Source organism: Anabrus simplex, chromosome 1 (genome assembly GCF_040414725.1).
Source record: "Anabrus simplex isolate iqAnaSimp1 chromosome 1, ASM4041472v1, whole genome shotgun sequence".
Lineage (NCBI taxonomy): Eukaryota > Metazoa > Arthropoda > Insecta > Orthoptera > Tettigoniidae > Anabrus > Anabrus simplex.
In genome coordinates, this window is record NC_090265.1 from 1,554,330,931 (window position 1) to 1,554,349,171 (window position 18,241).

The window sequence follows — 18,241 nt, forward strand, 5'->3', positions numbered from 1 at the left end:
GAGGAACCCAAATGCACCAAAACCATGCTGTAATATAACAAGTAAGAGAAGAGATCAGGTTTGGAAAACAAAAATATACAGAAAAGACAACTTTAAAAAGCAATGACTACTACTACTACTACTACTACTACAAGGAGCTTTGGTAGATTTGACGAGTCTGCATGAAGCTACAGCAGAGTTTATAGTCCTAGAGTAGGTCTCTTCCACTAAATCGACAACACTGGTGCATTTGGAAGCCAATCGTCATCAATCAAATCAATCACCACTTAATTTCCACAATAAGTGATTCTGACAATTTTGTATTTTAGCTTAATGATACTCACTGATCTGAAGAAAGACGTAAATGATTTATAGAAAATTGTTCACTTGGATTGAATGTTATGGATTTAATTAGCAGGCTGTTTTCACTCTCAGATAAATGTCTAGAAAGAAAAACACAAACATTTTAAAATTAGTAAAATCTCACATTTTGTGAATCTAACTCAAAGTTCAATGTTACACAGCACTAATAAGTCAGAACAAGGTGTTTCACTTTGCACCCACCTTTCAAGTGGATCACTTTGTAATTTAAAGGAATTGAGACTTCCATCTTTGTTGAATGTGATTGAATAGACCATGCTGTCATGCTTCTCTGAAGACTGATCTGCACTACAGAGGATATTTTATGAGATTTAAAAGAATATAATTCAGGGCCTTAATAATACCTTATACTTAGTAGAACTCCTGAAGAAAACAGATTATGTATATAAAATACACTGCCATTTCACCATGAAGGAGTTATGTGAGTGAGTTTCAATAGCACATGAAGAGTTGAAAGGAAAAATCAGCTAATCCTTAAACAGAAAAGAAAATCAATAACAAATTAGGTTTCAGTGTCATCTAGCAAGTTCTTTTAGTACTATAAATATTCTCTAAGAAAGAGAAAAAGCAACTCATTTCACTGATTTACAATGCTTTGAATTTTTTCATCCCATGAATATATCAGTTAACTCTCAGCATTCACAAGAAAACACCAGCTAACCATCTTTGCGACATCATGTTATTTTCATAATCTATAATTTTCATTTCCGTATTGATGATATTAGTTTTGAAGCTTCCACCTAATCACTACGTATATTTATATATTATTGTTCTACAGTACAGGTTTCAACCTTGTGAAGGTCATCTTCAGCTGACAATCATAACATACAATTAAAACATCACAATAAGAAGTCACATGATATGGGTTAAAACATTGTCATTACAAATGTTCTAGTTTATTTTAGTTTAGTTTAAATAATCATCTACATTAACTGATATAATAATTAAACCTTAACATTACTATATGTACATGAATGATGTAGTCTGTGTTAAAATACATTTTTCTTAAATTATAAAGGTGTCACATAGTATGGGTAAAAACTTCATCAATTTGTAAATGTTTTTCGTCTTATCTTCTTCTGAGTTAATCGGCAATACTATTATATGCAAAGACAAGACAGGGCTGAATATGAAATATGGTAATATGAGAAACACTAGGGGTATGCGGAGTGGGAGAGATAGTAGAACGATCAAGACTGAGGTGTTATGGGCAAAGAAAGGGAGGAACAAGGATCCCGAAGTCATTGCTTGAACCAAAGATTGGAGGGAAAAGACTCAGAGGTAGACCCAAGAAACAATGTAAAGAACAAATTAAATAAGACCTAAGGAAAAGAGTGACAAACTTTCCAGATGTCTTTGATGAAGAATGGTGGGAAAGACATGCAGAGTTGGAGATCAATGATCCAAAACCCAATCAAAGATCTAACTGGACGAAAGGAATGCTACTGCTGCTGATAATGATGGAGATATTTTATGTGCCAATAAGTCTACAGTCAGTCACAAGGCTGGCAAATTTGAGTACCTTTATCCAGGACCGAACCCACCATTTCAGACTAGGAAACCTAGTGTTTTACTATCTGAGCAATTATACTGGCAATAAATAAGCAGCATGCTGCCATTATGCTGATGACAACCTCCAATACCAATGTTAAATAACATTACATCTACTCTTGGCTATTATTAAATGAATCCTGGGCATTTTGATGTCTATGTTATTATTTCATTCAGGTATTCTGACTTATGGCTTATGATAAACATCTTCCACTTTTGCCTGCCTATAACAAAGTTTTTCATGACCGAATATTTCTTTCCTTTGATGTTGTCCAGCATTTGATATATTTTCCTTCCTCTTCTTCTTTTGCTTTTCACCATTCCTTCTATTACTTTAGTAAACAGTCCCTCCTCACTGTCTGATCCAGCATTTTTCTCTTCCTAATGATTTGCAACATATTTTGTTCCTCTCAAATTCTTCATAATAGCTCTTCATTCCCTACCCGTTCTTCCCATTTCACTTGTTCAATTCTCTTCCATAATCTTCTTTCATCTTTCTTCCGTACTGTCCGAGTCTCTGCACCATATAGGACAATGCTCCAGATATAACAGTTGACAAGTCTTTTCCTCAAATCTTACTTCAATTTTCTATTGAAACCTTCTTTTCCCATGGCAATTCTTTTCTTAATTTCTGTTGCTTCTGTTTCTTTTCCATAGGGATTAAAATGATTTCACTAAAGTCCTTCAGTCATTTTCCTGTTAGGTATATTTGATTACACAATCCAATCAATTCCTTCCTTCCATCATTATTTAACACTTTTAGCAGCTCAACAGGAATCTCATCTGTTCCCATTGCCTTCCAATTTTCATCTTGTTCAATGATGCCTCGATCTCCCTTCTCACGAGGGAAGTAACAGACAAGACAGGTCGAAACCTATCCTGATTTTTTCTCTTCTTTTTGTCATAACCATTGTACTGTGGAGAATCACCCTCCAGATTTAACTGCAAGGCCCCAAAATCTTACCTGGAATCCTGGCATGCAAGCTAGATAGGGGGCACAGCTGGACATCCCTGAAACCAGCTCAGAGTTGTGGTGTGGCAGGGCGTATATTCATGCAGTCTCTTGACCCGCTCTGAAGCTGTACTGTTTCACTCACTTGTCAGTCACTCACAAAAGTATAGCAGAAATAACTGGTATAAATTTTATGATGATGGCACTAGTTGTTTGTACACCAAACACAACAAATTATAACTTCATTGTTGCACTGTTCTTCACATCTTTCTTTCTTCTTATCCAAAGAATAAGTTATTTAGCAGGCACTACGAACTTGGGAGGTTGTTCTCTTGTGTAATTCATTGCAAAACATGAATATTTTATCATATCCCAAAATAGTGGAGATTAAAACTTAAAATGTATGAAAGACTGCAATTTAAGGATTGTGTCTCTGTGGTGAACCTTAGTTTTAACATTGTTATGAGAAGTTAGAATTTCTGTTAATCGGTGGTAAAAAGCTTTTCACTGCTGGAAGAAGAATTTGTCTTACAGTTGAATTACACCCATGGTACCTGAAGGAATCTGAAGTGATTCTACTGTTTTGCTTCTCTAAACTATATTTTCAGTTTTTCCCCCATTTTTCCAGATTTTGTGGCATTGACAACAATGTTATATGCTTGAAATATTTTTTTGAAACCAGAGAATCGAAGGTTCCGGTCGGCTCTTGCAGTATAATAAATAATTTAGGGTACAAAGAACCCTCCATACTGATTGTTGGCATTATGTATGTATGTATGTATGTATGTATGTATGTATGTATGCATGCATGCATGTATGTATGCATGTATGTATGTATGTATGTATGTATGTATGTATGCATGCATGCATGTATGTATGTATGTATGTATGTATGTATGTGGATTTTACTAATCCTACAGTACAGTTCAGAGACAAGGACTACACAGAAACAAGACCTTCAGAACCTGGAAGTCTTCCAGATATATGACTCCATCAGATTCTTGGCATTACACTTCATGACCATATATGAAATGAAAACTTCCAGAAACAGTATGATGACCAGCTATCAAAGAAACCATGTCTACTGAAAAAGCTGTCCGAGTAGACTCGGGTGGTTTGATCATGTTTGCCCTATGGACAAAAAGAGAATACTGTACAGGCTTCATTGGCAGCAGCAACCAGCATAAAGGAACATTCAAAGTATGGCAGGAAGAAGACCTAGGCTAAACAAAATTGCGTGTGACATGGAATACCTAAAGCTAGATATAACTCACGCCCTAGTTGCTTCTATAGACTGAAAAATCTGGAAAAAACAATATCAATGAAGCCATAGCTGGTACACAAAGTTTATTTCTTACATCTTACATGTAATTTATTTTTTAAAAGGCTATAGCACTAGAACGCTGATGAGCCTTGGTCTAACGGGCAACCACTGTTCAGCTTGAAGGCCTACAAACTGCAAGGTGACATGAAATCAGCACAATGAATCTCTCTGCCTGTATTCGTGGCTTTCTCATCATCAGACAACTCCTCAGTCGTTCTCATGTAGGCAGAGTGGAGCCAGAACCAGTCCTCTGGTCCAGGTAAGACTCCCGTATCTAGCTAGGAATGAAACCAAAGACCTCCTGATAAGAGGCAGGCTTGAGTTTGGGAGTGGCTATCTTATATGTAAGCCAGTGAAATGTTTATATCTTCATTACTGCATTACCAGCAAACATAACTATCATACCTGAATCATGGTGTTCAAAACAGCAGTATAACTTACCTTTACAGTATTTTGTTACATTACTATATTTTAGTCAAATTCAGGTCTCAAAATAAATAATACAGTATAATAAACAATGGAATTCTATTGAGAATATTGAAATTCTTACGATCTCAAACATATGTTGAAGTATTACAGCTTATAAATCTCATGTTTATTCCGTATTGGCTCAACACAACTAAGGTTAAGTTAAGAGTAAGTTCCCACCTTCCAATACTTAACAATTTCTATATAATAGACTTATTAATTACATAATATAATCCATATAACCTCTAGTACATGTTTCGTTCCGATATGGAACATCTTCAGCTAAAATTGGTAAAAATGGCAAGACAATTAAAATACATTGATGTTAAGATGATACATAAGCTAAAAGATATGATAAAATGGCTCGAAAATTAAAACATATGATAAAGATGATGAGATATAGTTCATTCATGTTGGTTAAAAACACAACAAGTCAGTTTTCAAGTGGCGAATTAAAAACAGCGATAAGGTTCTTCATGTTGGAGGCGTGTACATTTTGTCGATCTTGAAAATAAATTGAAGAATGCAGGATTTTCTTATATGTGATTTATCGGGGAAATCTTGATAAAATAACCGTAGTTGAAGTTGAGTTTGGTAGGATTATTAAAATGTGTCTGAAACGAGAAAAGGAGAAGTGAAATAGAAAATATTTTGAGGAGAAAACCTTGTTGAAAATGTATGTTCGCGAGAAAGAAGGATAATAGAGTTGATTACCTTAAAGACAATCTTGTCGTATTTAACGTCCTCCCTTACGCCGTGTTGTTAACTGACTGAGTCCTGTGTACGTGTGTGAAGTGCTTGCGGTGGGCGGGGAGTATTGGAGGGAGAGGTAAGTGACGTGAGGAGAGCGGGTGAAGTGTTGCGTAGGGTGGAGCTTACTGAGGAGTGGTGTTGTGATAGGCTAGGGGAAACGGACGGAAAGGTAGGGGGACAATTATGTAAGGTGGAGCTGTTCGGAAGGAGGTGTGTTGGTTGTTTGTTGGGATTCTTTTTGATGGTTTTTCTGGATGAGTCTAAATTAGTAGCCTCTTCTAATAATATATTTATGTTTTCCGTAATTTCGTTAACATTCTGGTTGGGATTTCGCTTCTGATCAATTTCAATATAGATATTTTCAAGGATATTCATTAATTTACCTTTGTTTAGCGTTTGTAGAATGGTTAAGTCCCTTTCTATCGATGTAAAATTGTGTTTATATTCGGTCATGTGAAGACTCATGGCCGAGTACTTCCTGTGTTTTTCGGCATTAATATGTTCTTGGTATCTTACTGAGAAATTGCGGCCTGTTTGTCCGATATAAGAAGTGGCACAATTTGAGCATTTAAGCCTATATATCCCGGAATTTAAATATTTGTTATTACTTGCAATGCTTTGGTGATTGAAAATTAGCCGTTGATTGTTGTTATTGGTGCGGAAAGCAATATTGAAATTAAATTTCTTAAAAATGTTAGTAATCTGGTAAATATTCCTGTTATTATAAGTAAAGGTGGCGAAGTTCTTCTTTTTATGTTCTTTTACTAGCTGCGTTTGAGGTTTATTCTTCATTTTATTCACTAATCTATCTATGTAGTGTTTTGTGTATCCGTTGTTTATCGCTATTTTATAAATGAGATTAATTTCTTTTTGGAGGTCGTTTTTAGATAAGGGAATGTTGAAGGCTCTGTTTAACATGCTTAAAAAGGAACTCTTTTTATGTGCCTCAGGATGGTATGAATCTTTTCGTATGGTATTTATAGTTTGAGTCGGTTTTCTAAAGATTGTAAAGGCCAACTTTTCTTCTTTCCTTTCGATTGTTAAATCAAGGAAATTTAGTTTTTTATTGTTCTCAGTTTCTAATGTAAATTTTATGAAAGGGTCCAAACTGTTGATTTGGTCTAATAAATTAGTGCTACTATTGATTTGTTCATCTATAATTGCGAAGATGTCGTCGACAAACCTTAGCCAGATAATGATGCCTTTTTCATCATTTAAAATTTTATGTTTTTCTAAGTGATCCATGTATATTTCAGCAAGGATACCTGACGCTGGAGATCCCATAGGAAGACCACTTTGTTGGTATACTGTGTTATTGAAGGAAAAATAATTATTGTTAAGTGTGAATTCTAGGAGTAACATAAATTCTTCTATTTCATGGTTACTAAGTTTTCTGTGTGTCTTTAAGTTGTTCTTAATTATATTTAAAGTTTCTTTCGTGGGGATCGTAGAATACATATTAGTGACGTCGAAAGAGTTCAAGGTGAAAGATGATTTTAATTTTGTGTTCTTGATAATTTTGCAAAATTCTATTGAGTTATTGATTGTGGTTCTGCTTTGGAAAGTATAGTACTTCTTTAGGAAGCTATTGATAAATTTAGAGGTTTTGTAGGTGGGGCTATTTCTAAAGTTAATAATTGGTCTAATGGGTGTGTCAGGTTTATGTATCTTAGGCAAAGCCCTTGCTGTTGGTAGTCTTGGATTCATATTAATTAGGTTTGATATTTCGTTCTCATTGAGGATAAAATTAAGAACCTTATCGCTGTTTTTAATTCGCCACTTGAAAACTGACTTGTTGTGTTTTTAACCAACATGAATGAACTATATCTCATCATCTTTATCATATGTTTTAATTTTCGAGCCATTTTATCATATCTTTTAGCTTATGTATCATCTTAACATCAATGTATTTTAATTGTCTTGCCATTTTTACCAATTTTAGCTGAAGATGTTCCATATCGGAACGAAACATGTACTAGAGGTTATATGGATTATATTATGTAATTAATAAGTCTATTATATAGAAATTGTTAAGTATTGGAAGGTGGGAACTTACTCTTAACTTAACCTTAGTTGTGTTGAGCCAATACGGAATAAACATGAGATTTATAAGCTGTAATTTAGCCAACCAGGCAAAAAAACAATCAAATACCTATTTGAACTTAAAGATTAAATTGTCAAAAATTGGCAAAGACATAAATTTCCTAAAACAATGTTTACATCAAAAACTCGTTCCTAAATTTCTAAATTCAGTACAGAGAAAACCTTGTACAACAAAATGGCACAAAGCTACTCAGGAAAAAACTAACGACTTATGGCTCAAAAATGAAATTAAATTTCTATACAGAAAAAAGTCTTTTTTAAACTCTAAGTTATATAACGCTCATCTAGAAGCTTCCTCCCTTATGGCCCCTATTGAATGGGATTCCTTTTTGAAATATGGTGATACAAAAATTCAAAATATCTTGGATAAGAAACAAGAAATCTTGAACAAAAAACTTCACGGTCTTACTTTAAATCAAAAAAACATAAATCAGTCAAAAGAATCCTCCACTAACATTGAACCCAATTCAACCTTTCACCCTCCGACTAAGAATCTAACTGACGTTGTTTTCGAGGACAAAGAATTGCAGATTATCAACAAAGGACCCAAACATAATTGGTCTAATCCATACAACCAAAAGCAATACATAACAACCATTGCTGAAGTAGAACAGGTCATAGCTCAACTTCCAGTAGATCAACAACTCGAAACTAAATTCGAAGTCAAAAAGAAACTTGTAGAATTATTTAAAGATCAGAAAGTTAACACACCCCATTTACCTTCTACAGATATAAAAGGCCTAAAACAAAAAATAAAAGATAATGACCTTATAATCACAAAGGCGGATAAAGGCAATGTGTCAGTTATTATGCATAAAAAAGAATACATAGAAAAAACCGAAGCATTTTTTTCAGATAATACTTTCACAAAAATTAAAAAAGATCCGACTAACTCTGTCCAAAGAAAATTAAAACAAATACTTAAAAACATTAATTTTATCCTCAATGAGAACGAAATATCAAACCTAATTAATATGAATCCAAGACTACCAACAGCAAGGGCTTTGCCTAAGATACATAAACCTGACACACCCATTAGACCAATTATTAACTTTAGAAATAGCCCCACCTACAAAACCTCTAAATTTATCAATAGCTTCCTAAAGAAGTACTATACTTTCCAAAGCAGAACCACAATCAATAACTCAATAGAATTTTGCAAAATTATCAAGAACACAAAATTAAAATCATCTTTCACCTTGAACTCTTTCGACGTCACTAATATGTATTCTACGATCCCCACGAAAGAAACTTTAAATATAATTAAGAACAACTTAAAGACACACAGAAAACTTAGTAACCATGAAATAGAAGAATTTATGTTACTCCTAGAATTCACACTTAACAATAATTATTTTTCCTTCAATAACACAGTATACCAACAAAGTGGTCTTCCTATGGGATCTCCAGCGTCAGGTATCCTTGCTGAAATATACATGGATCACTTAGAAAAACATAAAATTTTAAATGATGAAAAAGGCATCATTATCTGGCTAAGGTTTGTCGACGACATCTTCGCAATTATAGATGAACAAATCAATAGTAGCACTAATTTATTAGACCAAATCAACAGTTTGGACCCTTTCATAAAATTTACATTAGAAACTGAGAACAATAAAAAACTAAATTTCCTTGATTTAACAATCGAAAGGAAAGAAGAAAAGTTGGCCTTTACAATCTTTAGAAAACCGACTCAAACTATAAATACCATACGAAAAGATTCATACCATCCTGAGGCACATAAAAAGAGTTCCTTTTTAAGCATGTTAAACAGAGCCTTCAACATTCCCTTATCTAAAAACGACCTCCAAAAAGAAATTAATCTCATTTATAAAATAGCGATAAACAACGGATACACAAAACACTACATAGATAGATTAGTGAATAAAATGAAGAATAAACCTCAAACGCAGCTAGTAAAAGAACATAAAAAGAAGAACTTCGCCACCTTTACTTATAATAACGGGAATATTTACCAGATTACTAACATTTTTAAGAAATTTAATTTCAATATTGCTTTCCGCACCAATAACAACAATCAACGGCTAATTTTCAATCACCAAAGCATTGCAAGTAATAACAAATATTTAAATTCCGGGATATATAGGCTTAAATGCTCAAATTGTGCCACTTCTTATATCGGACAAACAGGCCGCAATTTCTCAGTAAGATACCAAGAACATATTAATGCCGAAAAACACAGGAAGTACTCGGCCATGAGTCTTCACATGACCGAATATAAACACAATTTTACATCGATAGAAAGGGACTTAACCATTCTACAAACGCTAAACAAAGGTAAATTAATGAATATCCTTGAAAATATCTATATTGAAATTGATCAGAAGCGAAATCCCAACCAGAATGTTAACGAAATTACGGAAAACATAAATATATTATTAGAAGAGGCTACTAATTTAGACTCATCCAGAAAAACCATCAAAAAGAATCCCAACAAACAACCAACACACCTCCTTCCGAACAGCTCCACCTTACATAATTGTCCCCCTACCTTTCCGTCCGTTTCCCCTAGCCTATCACAACACCACTCCTCAGTAAGCTCCACCCTACGCAACACTTCACCCGCTCTCCTCACGTCACTTACCTCTCCCTCCAATACTCCCCGCCCACCGCAAGCACCTCACACACGTACACAGGACTCAGTCAGTTAACAACACGGCGTAAGGGAGGACGTTAAATACGACAAGATTGTCTTTAAGGTAATCAACTCTATTATCCTTCTTTCTCGCGAACATACATTTTCAACAAGGTTTTCTCCTCAAAATATTTTCTATTTCACTTCTCCTTTTCTCGTTTCAGACACATTTTAATAATCCTACCAAACTCAACTTCAACTACGGTTATTTTATCAAGATTTCCCCGATAAATCACATATAAGAAAATCCTGCATTCTTCAATTTATTTTCAAGATCGACAAAATGTACACGCCTCCAACATGAAGAACCTTATCGCTGTTTTTAATTCGCCACTTGAAAACTGACTTGTTGTGTTTTTAACCAACATGAATGAACTATATCTCATCATCTTTATCATATGTTTTAATTTTCGAGCCATTTTATCATATCTTTTAGCTTATGTATCATCTTAACATCAATGTATTTTAATTGTCTTGCCATTTTTACCAATTTTAGCTGAAGATGTTCCATATCGGAACGAAACATGTACTAGAGGTTATATGGATTATATTATGTAATTAATAAGTCTATTATATAGAAATTGTTAAGTATTGGAAGGTGGGAACTTACTCTTAACTTAACCTTAGTTGTTGAAGTATTACATATTGACAACAAGGAGTAGAATAAACCATGGATTCAAAAAGAATATCAGAGTTCTGGCCTTCACAGTTAGCCTAACGAAATGTTACTCCAGTCTGTTATAAGCCCTATTAATAAATTCAAAATAGGTATGAGAGTATGAACCTGTATAAATAGGTATTCCTTTCTACAGAAACACCTCTATTACTAAGAGGTGTCCGACTTCATGGCTAAATGGTTAGCGAGTTGGCCTTTGCTCACAGGGGTACCGGGTTCGATTCCCGGCAGGGTCGGGAATTTTAACCATAATTGGTTAATTCCCCCGGCACGGGACTGGGTGTGTGTGCCGTCTTCATCATTATTTCATCCTCATCACGACGCGCAGGTCGCCTTCGGGAGTCAAATCAAAAGACCTGCACCAGGCCTCTCCCGAGGCCACATGCCACTTCAACTAAGAGGTGAATTTATTTTGGATGTTTGTGGAGAGAGCTTGTTTCTGAACATGTTAGTAATTCATCTACTTCTGAAAACAGAAATTCTATAACCAACAAATTAGTCCTTTCAAATTACATTCTGTTAGACATGACTGATCTATAAACTAAATTGATATAATATGTAACCTTTCTAGGGAGAAGCTTAGTCCATCTTTTGAAGATTTAGGTGATTCTGTATAAACCATATTCTCAACAATTTGTAGATTCCTCTAAATAGAATGCCAAAGATTTACTGTACAAGCATATTCAGTAACAAAAATTATTATATTGTGCTTTACCAAAATTACATTTAATGACTAGCTCATTTTAGACCTTATTTTATCGTCGCCATAAGACCTATCTGTGACAGTGCGATGTGAAGCAACTAGCAAAAAAAAAGACCTTATTTTCAGAAAAAATAAAATATATTTCATCTTCTTCATATACAAAAATCTCTCTCTCACTATAATTCATTCATCCTCACTCACAATAACTCATACTACTTAAAAGTCATAATTATTTTTAAAGTCTGAGTAGTATAGAGTGAGATGAAAGTCACTTTCCCCAAACATTTGACACCTTAGATTGATTATTCCTTTATGAAGTTTGTTCAGAATTGGGATCCTTTTATGTGATATGCAATTATTCATTGTTGCTAACTCCCACCACTTCCACATGGCACCTGTAGACTATGTTTGTTCATTAATGAATAAGTATGAAAATTGTTTGGCGGACATAGTGATCAACCACCCTGTGGGATTACTGTAGTATGTGAACATCTGATTTGTCTAATTACCTGTGTTTGGTGTCCATTCATGTGTATTTGTAAAGTATGGGACTAGGACTGTGAGTAAACCACCTGTAAAATCAGAAAAACATGGCGCTATAGTTCTGATGAACCTTGGCTTATCAAGTGACTGCTGCTCAGCCTGAAGGCCTGCAGACAAGGTGACATATGATCAGCATGACAAATGCTTTTGGTCATTATTCTTGGCTTTCTAGACCAGGATCACTTCCTCACTATCGACAGCTCTTAAATTGTTTTCACATAGGCGAAGTGGACATTAATCCCTTATCTGGCTGGGAATCAAGCCTGGAGCCTCTGCGTAAGATGCAAGCTCACTACCCCTAGACTGTGGGACCAGCCATAAAACATCTGTCACCTGGAGAAAAGTTATATATTGCCAAATACTTATAACTAAAATGAGAAAAACTGACAGAAAACCTTGGAGGATTTGCAATCAACTGTGTCTTGAATCCAGACACTGAGCTAACTTATTTGTCTCATTAGGAAACATCTGGAATATGCTTATACAACTTAATACATTAAAAAATCAGAGGGCAATTGTAAAAAAGCAGCTTAACGAGTAAGTAATCCTTTATGAGGATCTGAAGCCACCAGTTTTCTGAATCTGGGCTTCTATGCACTAAGCTAATATATTTTTCTGCGAGTAAGGGACCATTTTATCTGGAAGTACGTGACATACGAGGCATGTTTGAAAAGTCCGTGCAAAAATAAAAACTACTTACGTCTTTGGGGTAAACATTTTTTATTTTTTGGCATAGTCTCCTTTTAGGCTTATACACTTCATCCAATGATGTTCTAGTTTATTGATCCCCTCCCAATAATAGGATTTGTCCAAGTCTGCAAAATATCCATTAGTGTTTGCAATCACCTCCTCGTTGGAATAAAATCTTTGTCCCGCCAGCCATTTCTTCAAATTGGGGAACAAATAATAGTCTGGGTGAGCCAAGTCCAGAGAATAGGGGATGTGAAACGAGTTGGAATCCTATTTCCATTAATTTTGCGACCACAACTGCCGAGGTGTGTGCTGGTGCGTTGTCGTGATGGAAAAGGACTTTGTGGGCCAATCGCGGGCGTTTTTCTTCCTGCTCAGTTTTCAAACAGTCCAATAACGATGAATAATATGCACTTGTGATAGTTTTACCCTTTTTCAGATAGTCGATGAGGATTATCCCTTGCGAATCCCAAAAGACAGTCGCCATAACCTTTCCGGCCGAAGGAACGGTCTTCGCCTTTTTTGGTGCAGATTCTCTTTTGGTAACCCATTGTTTAGATTGTTGTTTGGTCTCAGGAGTATAGTAATGTATCCATGTTTCATCCACAGTGACAAAATAATGCTTAAAGTCCTCCGGATTCTTCTGGAACAGCTGCAAACCATCCTTGCAACACATCACACAATTCCGTTTTTGGTCAAGCGTGAGCAATCACGGCACCCATCTTGCGGATAGCTTTCTCATGTCCAAATTTTTATGCAAAATATTATGTACCCATTCAGTCGAGATGCCCACAGCACTAGCAATCTCATGCACCTTAAATCTTCTGTCATCCATCACCATATCATGGATTTGATCAATGATTTCTGGATTCGTAATCTCCACAGCCCGTCCAGAATATTCAGCGTCACTTGTGCCCATATGGCCAGTCCGAAAATTTTGAAACCACTTATAAACTGTTTTAATCAAAGGTGCGGAGTCATCATAATGTTTATCAAGCTTCTCTTTAGTCTCCCGAGGCATTTTTCCTTTCATAAAGTAATGTTTAATCACAACACGAAATCCTTTTTCTTCCATTTCTTGAAAATCACTCAACTTTCTTGATTCACACGAATGCCAAACACAAAAAGAATAGATCAATATGGCTGAAACATGGTGTGCATTAATTCAAGAGATGCTACTAACTAAACATGACCTCGATACGCGCCGGCGGTGCGATCTCTCGGACTTTGCACGGACCTTTCAAACCACCTTCGTATGTCCTGTCACATCGCTCTTGTAGAGAGCAACCTAACCACGAATAATATTATATAAGGAGATTACAAAATATTCAAGGCTGGTGGAGCATCCAATTCATCACAATACTACAGACTGTGTGTGTTTTCTGAAAAAATCTCATTAAGTGATTTTAACAAGCAGTCACCTGCACTTTAAATTCTCTGATCCTTTTGATGCTTGTTGTTTAAAGGGGCCTAACATTGAAGGTCATTGGCCCACTGATCCTTTTATCGCCCATACTCTTCCCATACTGGTCTGTGGTATTTTGTTTGTATTATAGAGCATATACACCATGCTGATAGCGATAGCTAATTAGTTAAGGTTTCAATGTCCATTCAAATCAATCAATCAATCAATCAATCAATCAATCAATACTGATCTGCATTTAAGGCAGTCGCCCAGTGGCAGATTCCCTATCTGTTGCTTTCCTAGCCCTTTCCAAAATGATTTCAAAGAAATTGGAAATTTATTGAACATCTCCCTTGGTAAGTTATTCCAATCCCTAACTCCCCTTCCTATAAATGAATATTTGCCCCAGTTTGTCCTCTTGAATTCCAACTTTATCTTCATATTGTGATCTTTCCTACTTTTATAAACGCCATTCAAACTTATTCGTCTACTAATGTCATTCCACGCCATCTCTCCGCTGACAGCTCGGAACATACCACTTAGTCGAGCAGCTCTTCTTCTTTCTCTCAATTCTTCCCAACCCAAACATTGCAACATTTTTGTAACGCTACTCTTTTGTCGGAAATCACCCAGAACAAATCGAGCTGCTTTTCTTTGGATTTTTTCCAGTTCTTGAATCAGGTAATCCTGGTGAGGGTCCCATACACTGGAACCATACTCTAGTTGGGGTCTTACCAGAGACTTATATGCACTCTCCTTTACATCCTTACTACAACCCCTGAACACCCTCATAACCATGTGCAGAGATCGGTACCCTTTATTTACAATCCCATTTATGTGATTACCCCAGTGAAGATCTTTCCTTATATTAACACCTAGATACTTACAATGATCCCCAAAAGGAACTTTCACCCCATCAATGCAGTAATTAAAACTGAGAGGACTTTTCCTATTTGTGAAACTCACCACCTGACTTTTAGCCCCGTTTATCAACATACCATTGTCTGCTGTCCATCTCACAACATTTTCGAGGTCACGTTGCAGTTGCTCACAATCTTGTAACTTATTTATCACTCTATAGAGAATAACATCATCCGCAAAAAGCCTTACCTCTGATTCCACTCCTTTACTCATATCATTTATATATATAAGAAAACATAAAGGTCCGACAACACTGCCCTGAGGAACTCCCCTCTCAACTATTACAGGGTCAGACAAAGCTTCACCTACTCTAACTCTCTGAGATCTATTTTCTAGAAATATAGCAACCCATTCAGTCACTCTTTTGTCTAGTCCAATTGCACTCATTTTTGCCAGTAGTCTCCCATGATCCACCCTATCAAATGCTTTAGACATGTCAATCGCGATACAGTCCATTTGACCTCCAGAATCCAAGATATCTGCTATATCTTGCTGGAATCCTACAAGTTGAGCTTCAGTGGAATAACCTTTCCTAAAACCGAATTGCCTTCTATCGAACCAGTTATTAATTTCACAAACATGTCTAATATAATCAGAAAGAATGCCTTCCCAAAGCTTACATACAATGCATGTCAAACTTACTGGCCTGTAATTTTCAGCTTTATGTCTATCACCCTTTCCTTTATACACAGGGGCTACTATAGCAACTCTCCATTCATCTGGTATAGCTCATTCGACCAAACAATAATCAAATAAGTACTTCAGATATGGTACTATATTCCAACTCATTGTCTTTAGTATATCCCCAGAAATCTGATCAATTCCAGCCGCTTTTCTAGTTTTCAACTTTTGTATCTTATTGTAAATGTCATTGTTATCATATGTAAATTTTATTACTTCTTTGGCCTTAGTCTCTTCCTCTATCTCGACATTATCCTTGTAACCAACAATCTTTAGATACTGCTGACTGAATACTTCCGCCTTTTGAAGATCCTCACATACACACTCCCCTTGTTCATTAATTATTCCTGGAATGTCCTTCTTGGAACCTGTTTCTGCCTTAAAATACCTATACATACCCTTCCATTTTTCACTAAAATTTGTATGACTGCCAATTATGCTTGCCATCATGTTATCCTTAGCTGCCTTCTTTGCTAGATTCAATTTTCTAGTAAGTTCCTTCAATTTCTCCTTACTTCCACAGCCATTTCTAACTCTATTTCTTTCCAGTCTGCACCTCCTTCTTAGTCTCTTTATTTCTCTATTATAATAAGGTGGGTCTTTACCATTCCTTACCACCCTTAAAGGTACAAACCTGTTTTCGCATTCCTCAACAATTTCTTTAAACCCATCCCAGAGTCTGTTTACATTTTTATTTACCGTTTTCCACCGATCATAGTTACTTTTTATAAACTGCCTCATACCTGCTTTATCAGCCATATGGTACTGCCTAACCGTCCTACTTTTAAGACCTTCCTTTCTATCGCATTTATTTTTAACTACCACAAAAACAGCTTCATGATCACTAATACCATCTATTACTTCAGTTTCCCTATAGAGCTCATCTGGTTTTATCAGCACCACATCCAGGATATTTTTCCCTCTGGTTGGTTCCATCACTTTCTGAATCAGCTGTCCTTCCCATATTAACTTATTTGCCATTTGTTGGTCATGCTTCCTGTCGTTCGCATTTCCTTCCCAATTTACATCTGGCAAATTCAGATCTCCCGCTACAATCACATTTCTTTCCATGTCGTTTCCCACATAGCTGACTATCCTATCAAATAATTCCGAATCCGCATCAGTGCTACCCTTTCCCGATCTGTACACTCCAAATATATCAAGTTGCCTATTATCTTTAGAAATGAGCCTTACACCTAGAATTTCATGTGTCTCATCTTTAACTTTTTCGTAGCTTACAAATTCTTCTTTCACCAGAATGAAAACTCCCCCTCCCACCTTTCCTATCCTATCTCTACGATACACACTCCAGTGCCGTGAGAAAATTTCTGCATCCATTATATCATTTCTCAGCCATGATTCAACTCCTATTACAATATCTGGTAAATATATATCTATTAAATTACTTAATTCTATTCCTTTCTTTACAATACTTCTACAGTTCAACACTAACAATTTTATGTCATCCCTACTTGATTTCCAGTTCCCTGTTCCCTTATCACCGCTCCCTAGGCCATCCCGTTTCCCTGAATGTACCTCCCTATTACCCTTCCAAACAAATTTCCTAACTTATACGTACCACTGCGGTTTAAATGAAGGCCATCCGAGCGCAGATCCCTATCTCCTACCCACCCATTAGGATCTAGAAATTTCACTCCCAGTTTCCCACATACCCACTCCATAGTCTCATTTAAATCCCCAATCACCCTCCAGTCAGTATCCCTCCTACACAGTATTCCACTAATAACAATCTCCGCTTTCTTAAACTTCACCCGTGCTGCATTTACAAGATCCCACACATCTCCAACTATGTTGGTACTTATATCAGCTTGCCTTACGTTGTTGGTACCAACATGAAACACTACCACCTTCTCCTTCCCCTCCTCCCTCTCTTCTACTTTCCTCAACATCTGCCTCAACCTAATTCCTGGATAACATTCTACCCTGGTTCCCTTTCCTCCACACACTTTCCCCACGTGTCTAACGATGGAATCCCCCATGACCAGAGCCTCAACCCTACCCACCTCATTTGATCCCCTCCCCTCCTGGTCAGCCCTATCTTTCCTGATAGCTGCAGAAGCTACTTCCTCCTCCCTTTTCTCCTTCCCATGACCCTGTTCCACCTGTCTTTTCCTATCCTCTACTCTACATTTCCCTTTCCTACCTTTTCCCTTCCTCCTACTTCCATGCATCTCAGCAACAGTTCCCTGTCCCTCATCTTCCCTCTGTTGTTCTACCTGGAGTGACTCGTAACGATTTCACACAGACACCTGTCCTGAATTCTGATCCTGAGTAGAGCCCTTGGCCTGCAATCTCCTTCCCCTTAGAACATTAGACCACCTGTCTTCTACAACTCCTCCCTTTCCTTCCCCTCCCTCTTGTACACCTACTGTAACCTGTACATTGTTTGAGGGAGTCCTATCTTCCTTTGCACCTTTCATACAACGTTGTCTTC

General features: G+C 36.4%; 1 protein-coding gene across 1 annotated transcript in view; it reads right to left on the minus strand.

Moving 5' to 3' along the window:
* Window positions 1-18,241, minus strand: part of LOC137498543 (repetitive organellar protein-like) — a 278,597-nt gene that overhangs the window by 124,014 nt on the left and 136,342 nt on the right. Inside the window, exon 7 of the mRNA XM_068226217.1 lies at window positions 324-422. Coding sequence (XP_068082318.1) covers window positions 324-422 — 99 coding nt within the window. The remainder of the gene's footprint in view (window positions 1-323; window positions 423-18,241) is intronic.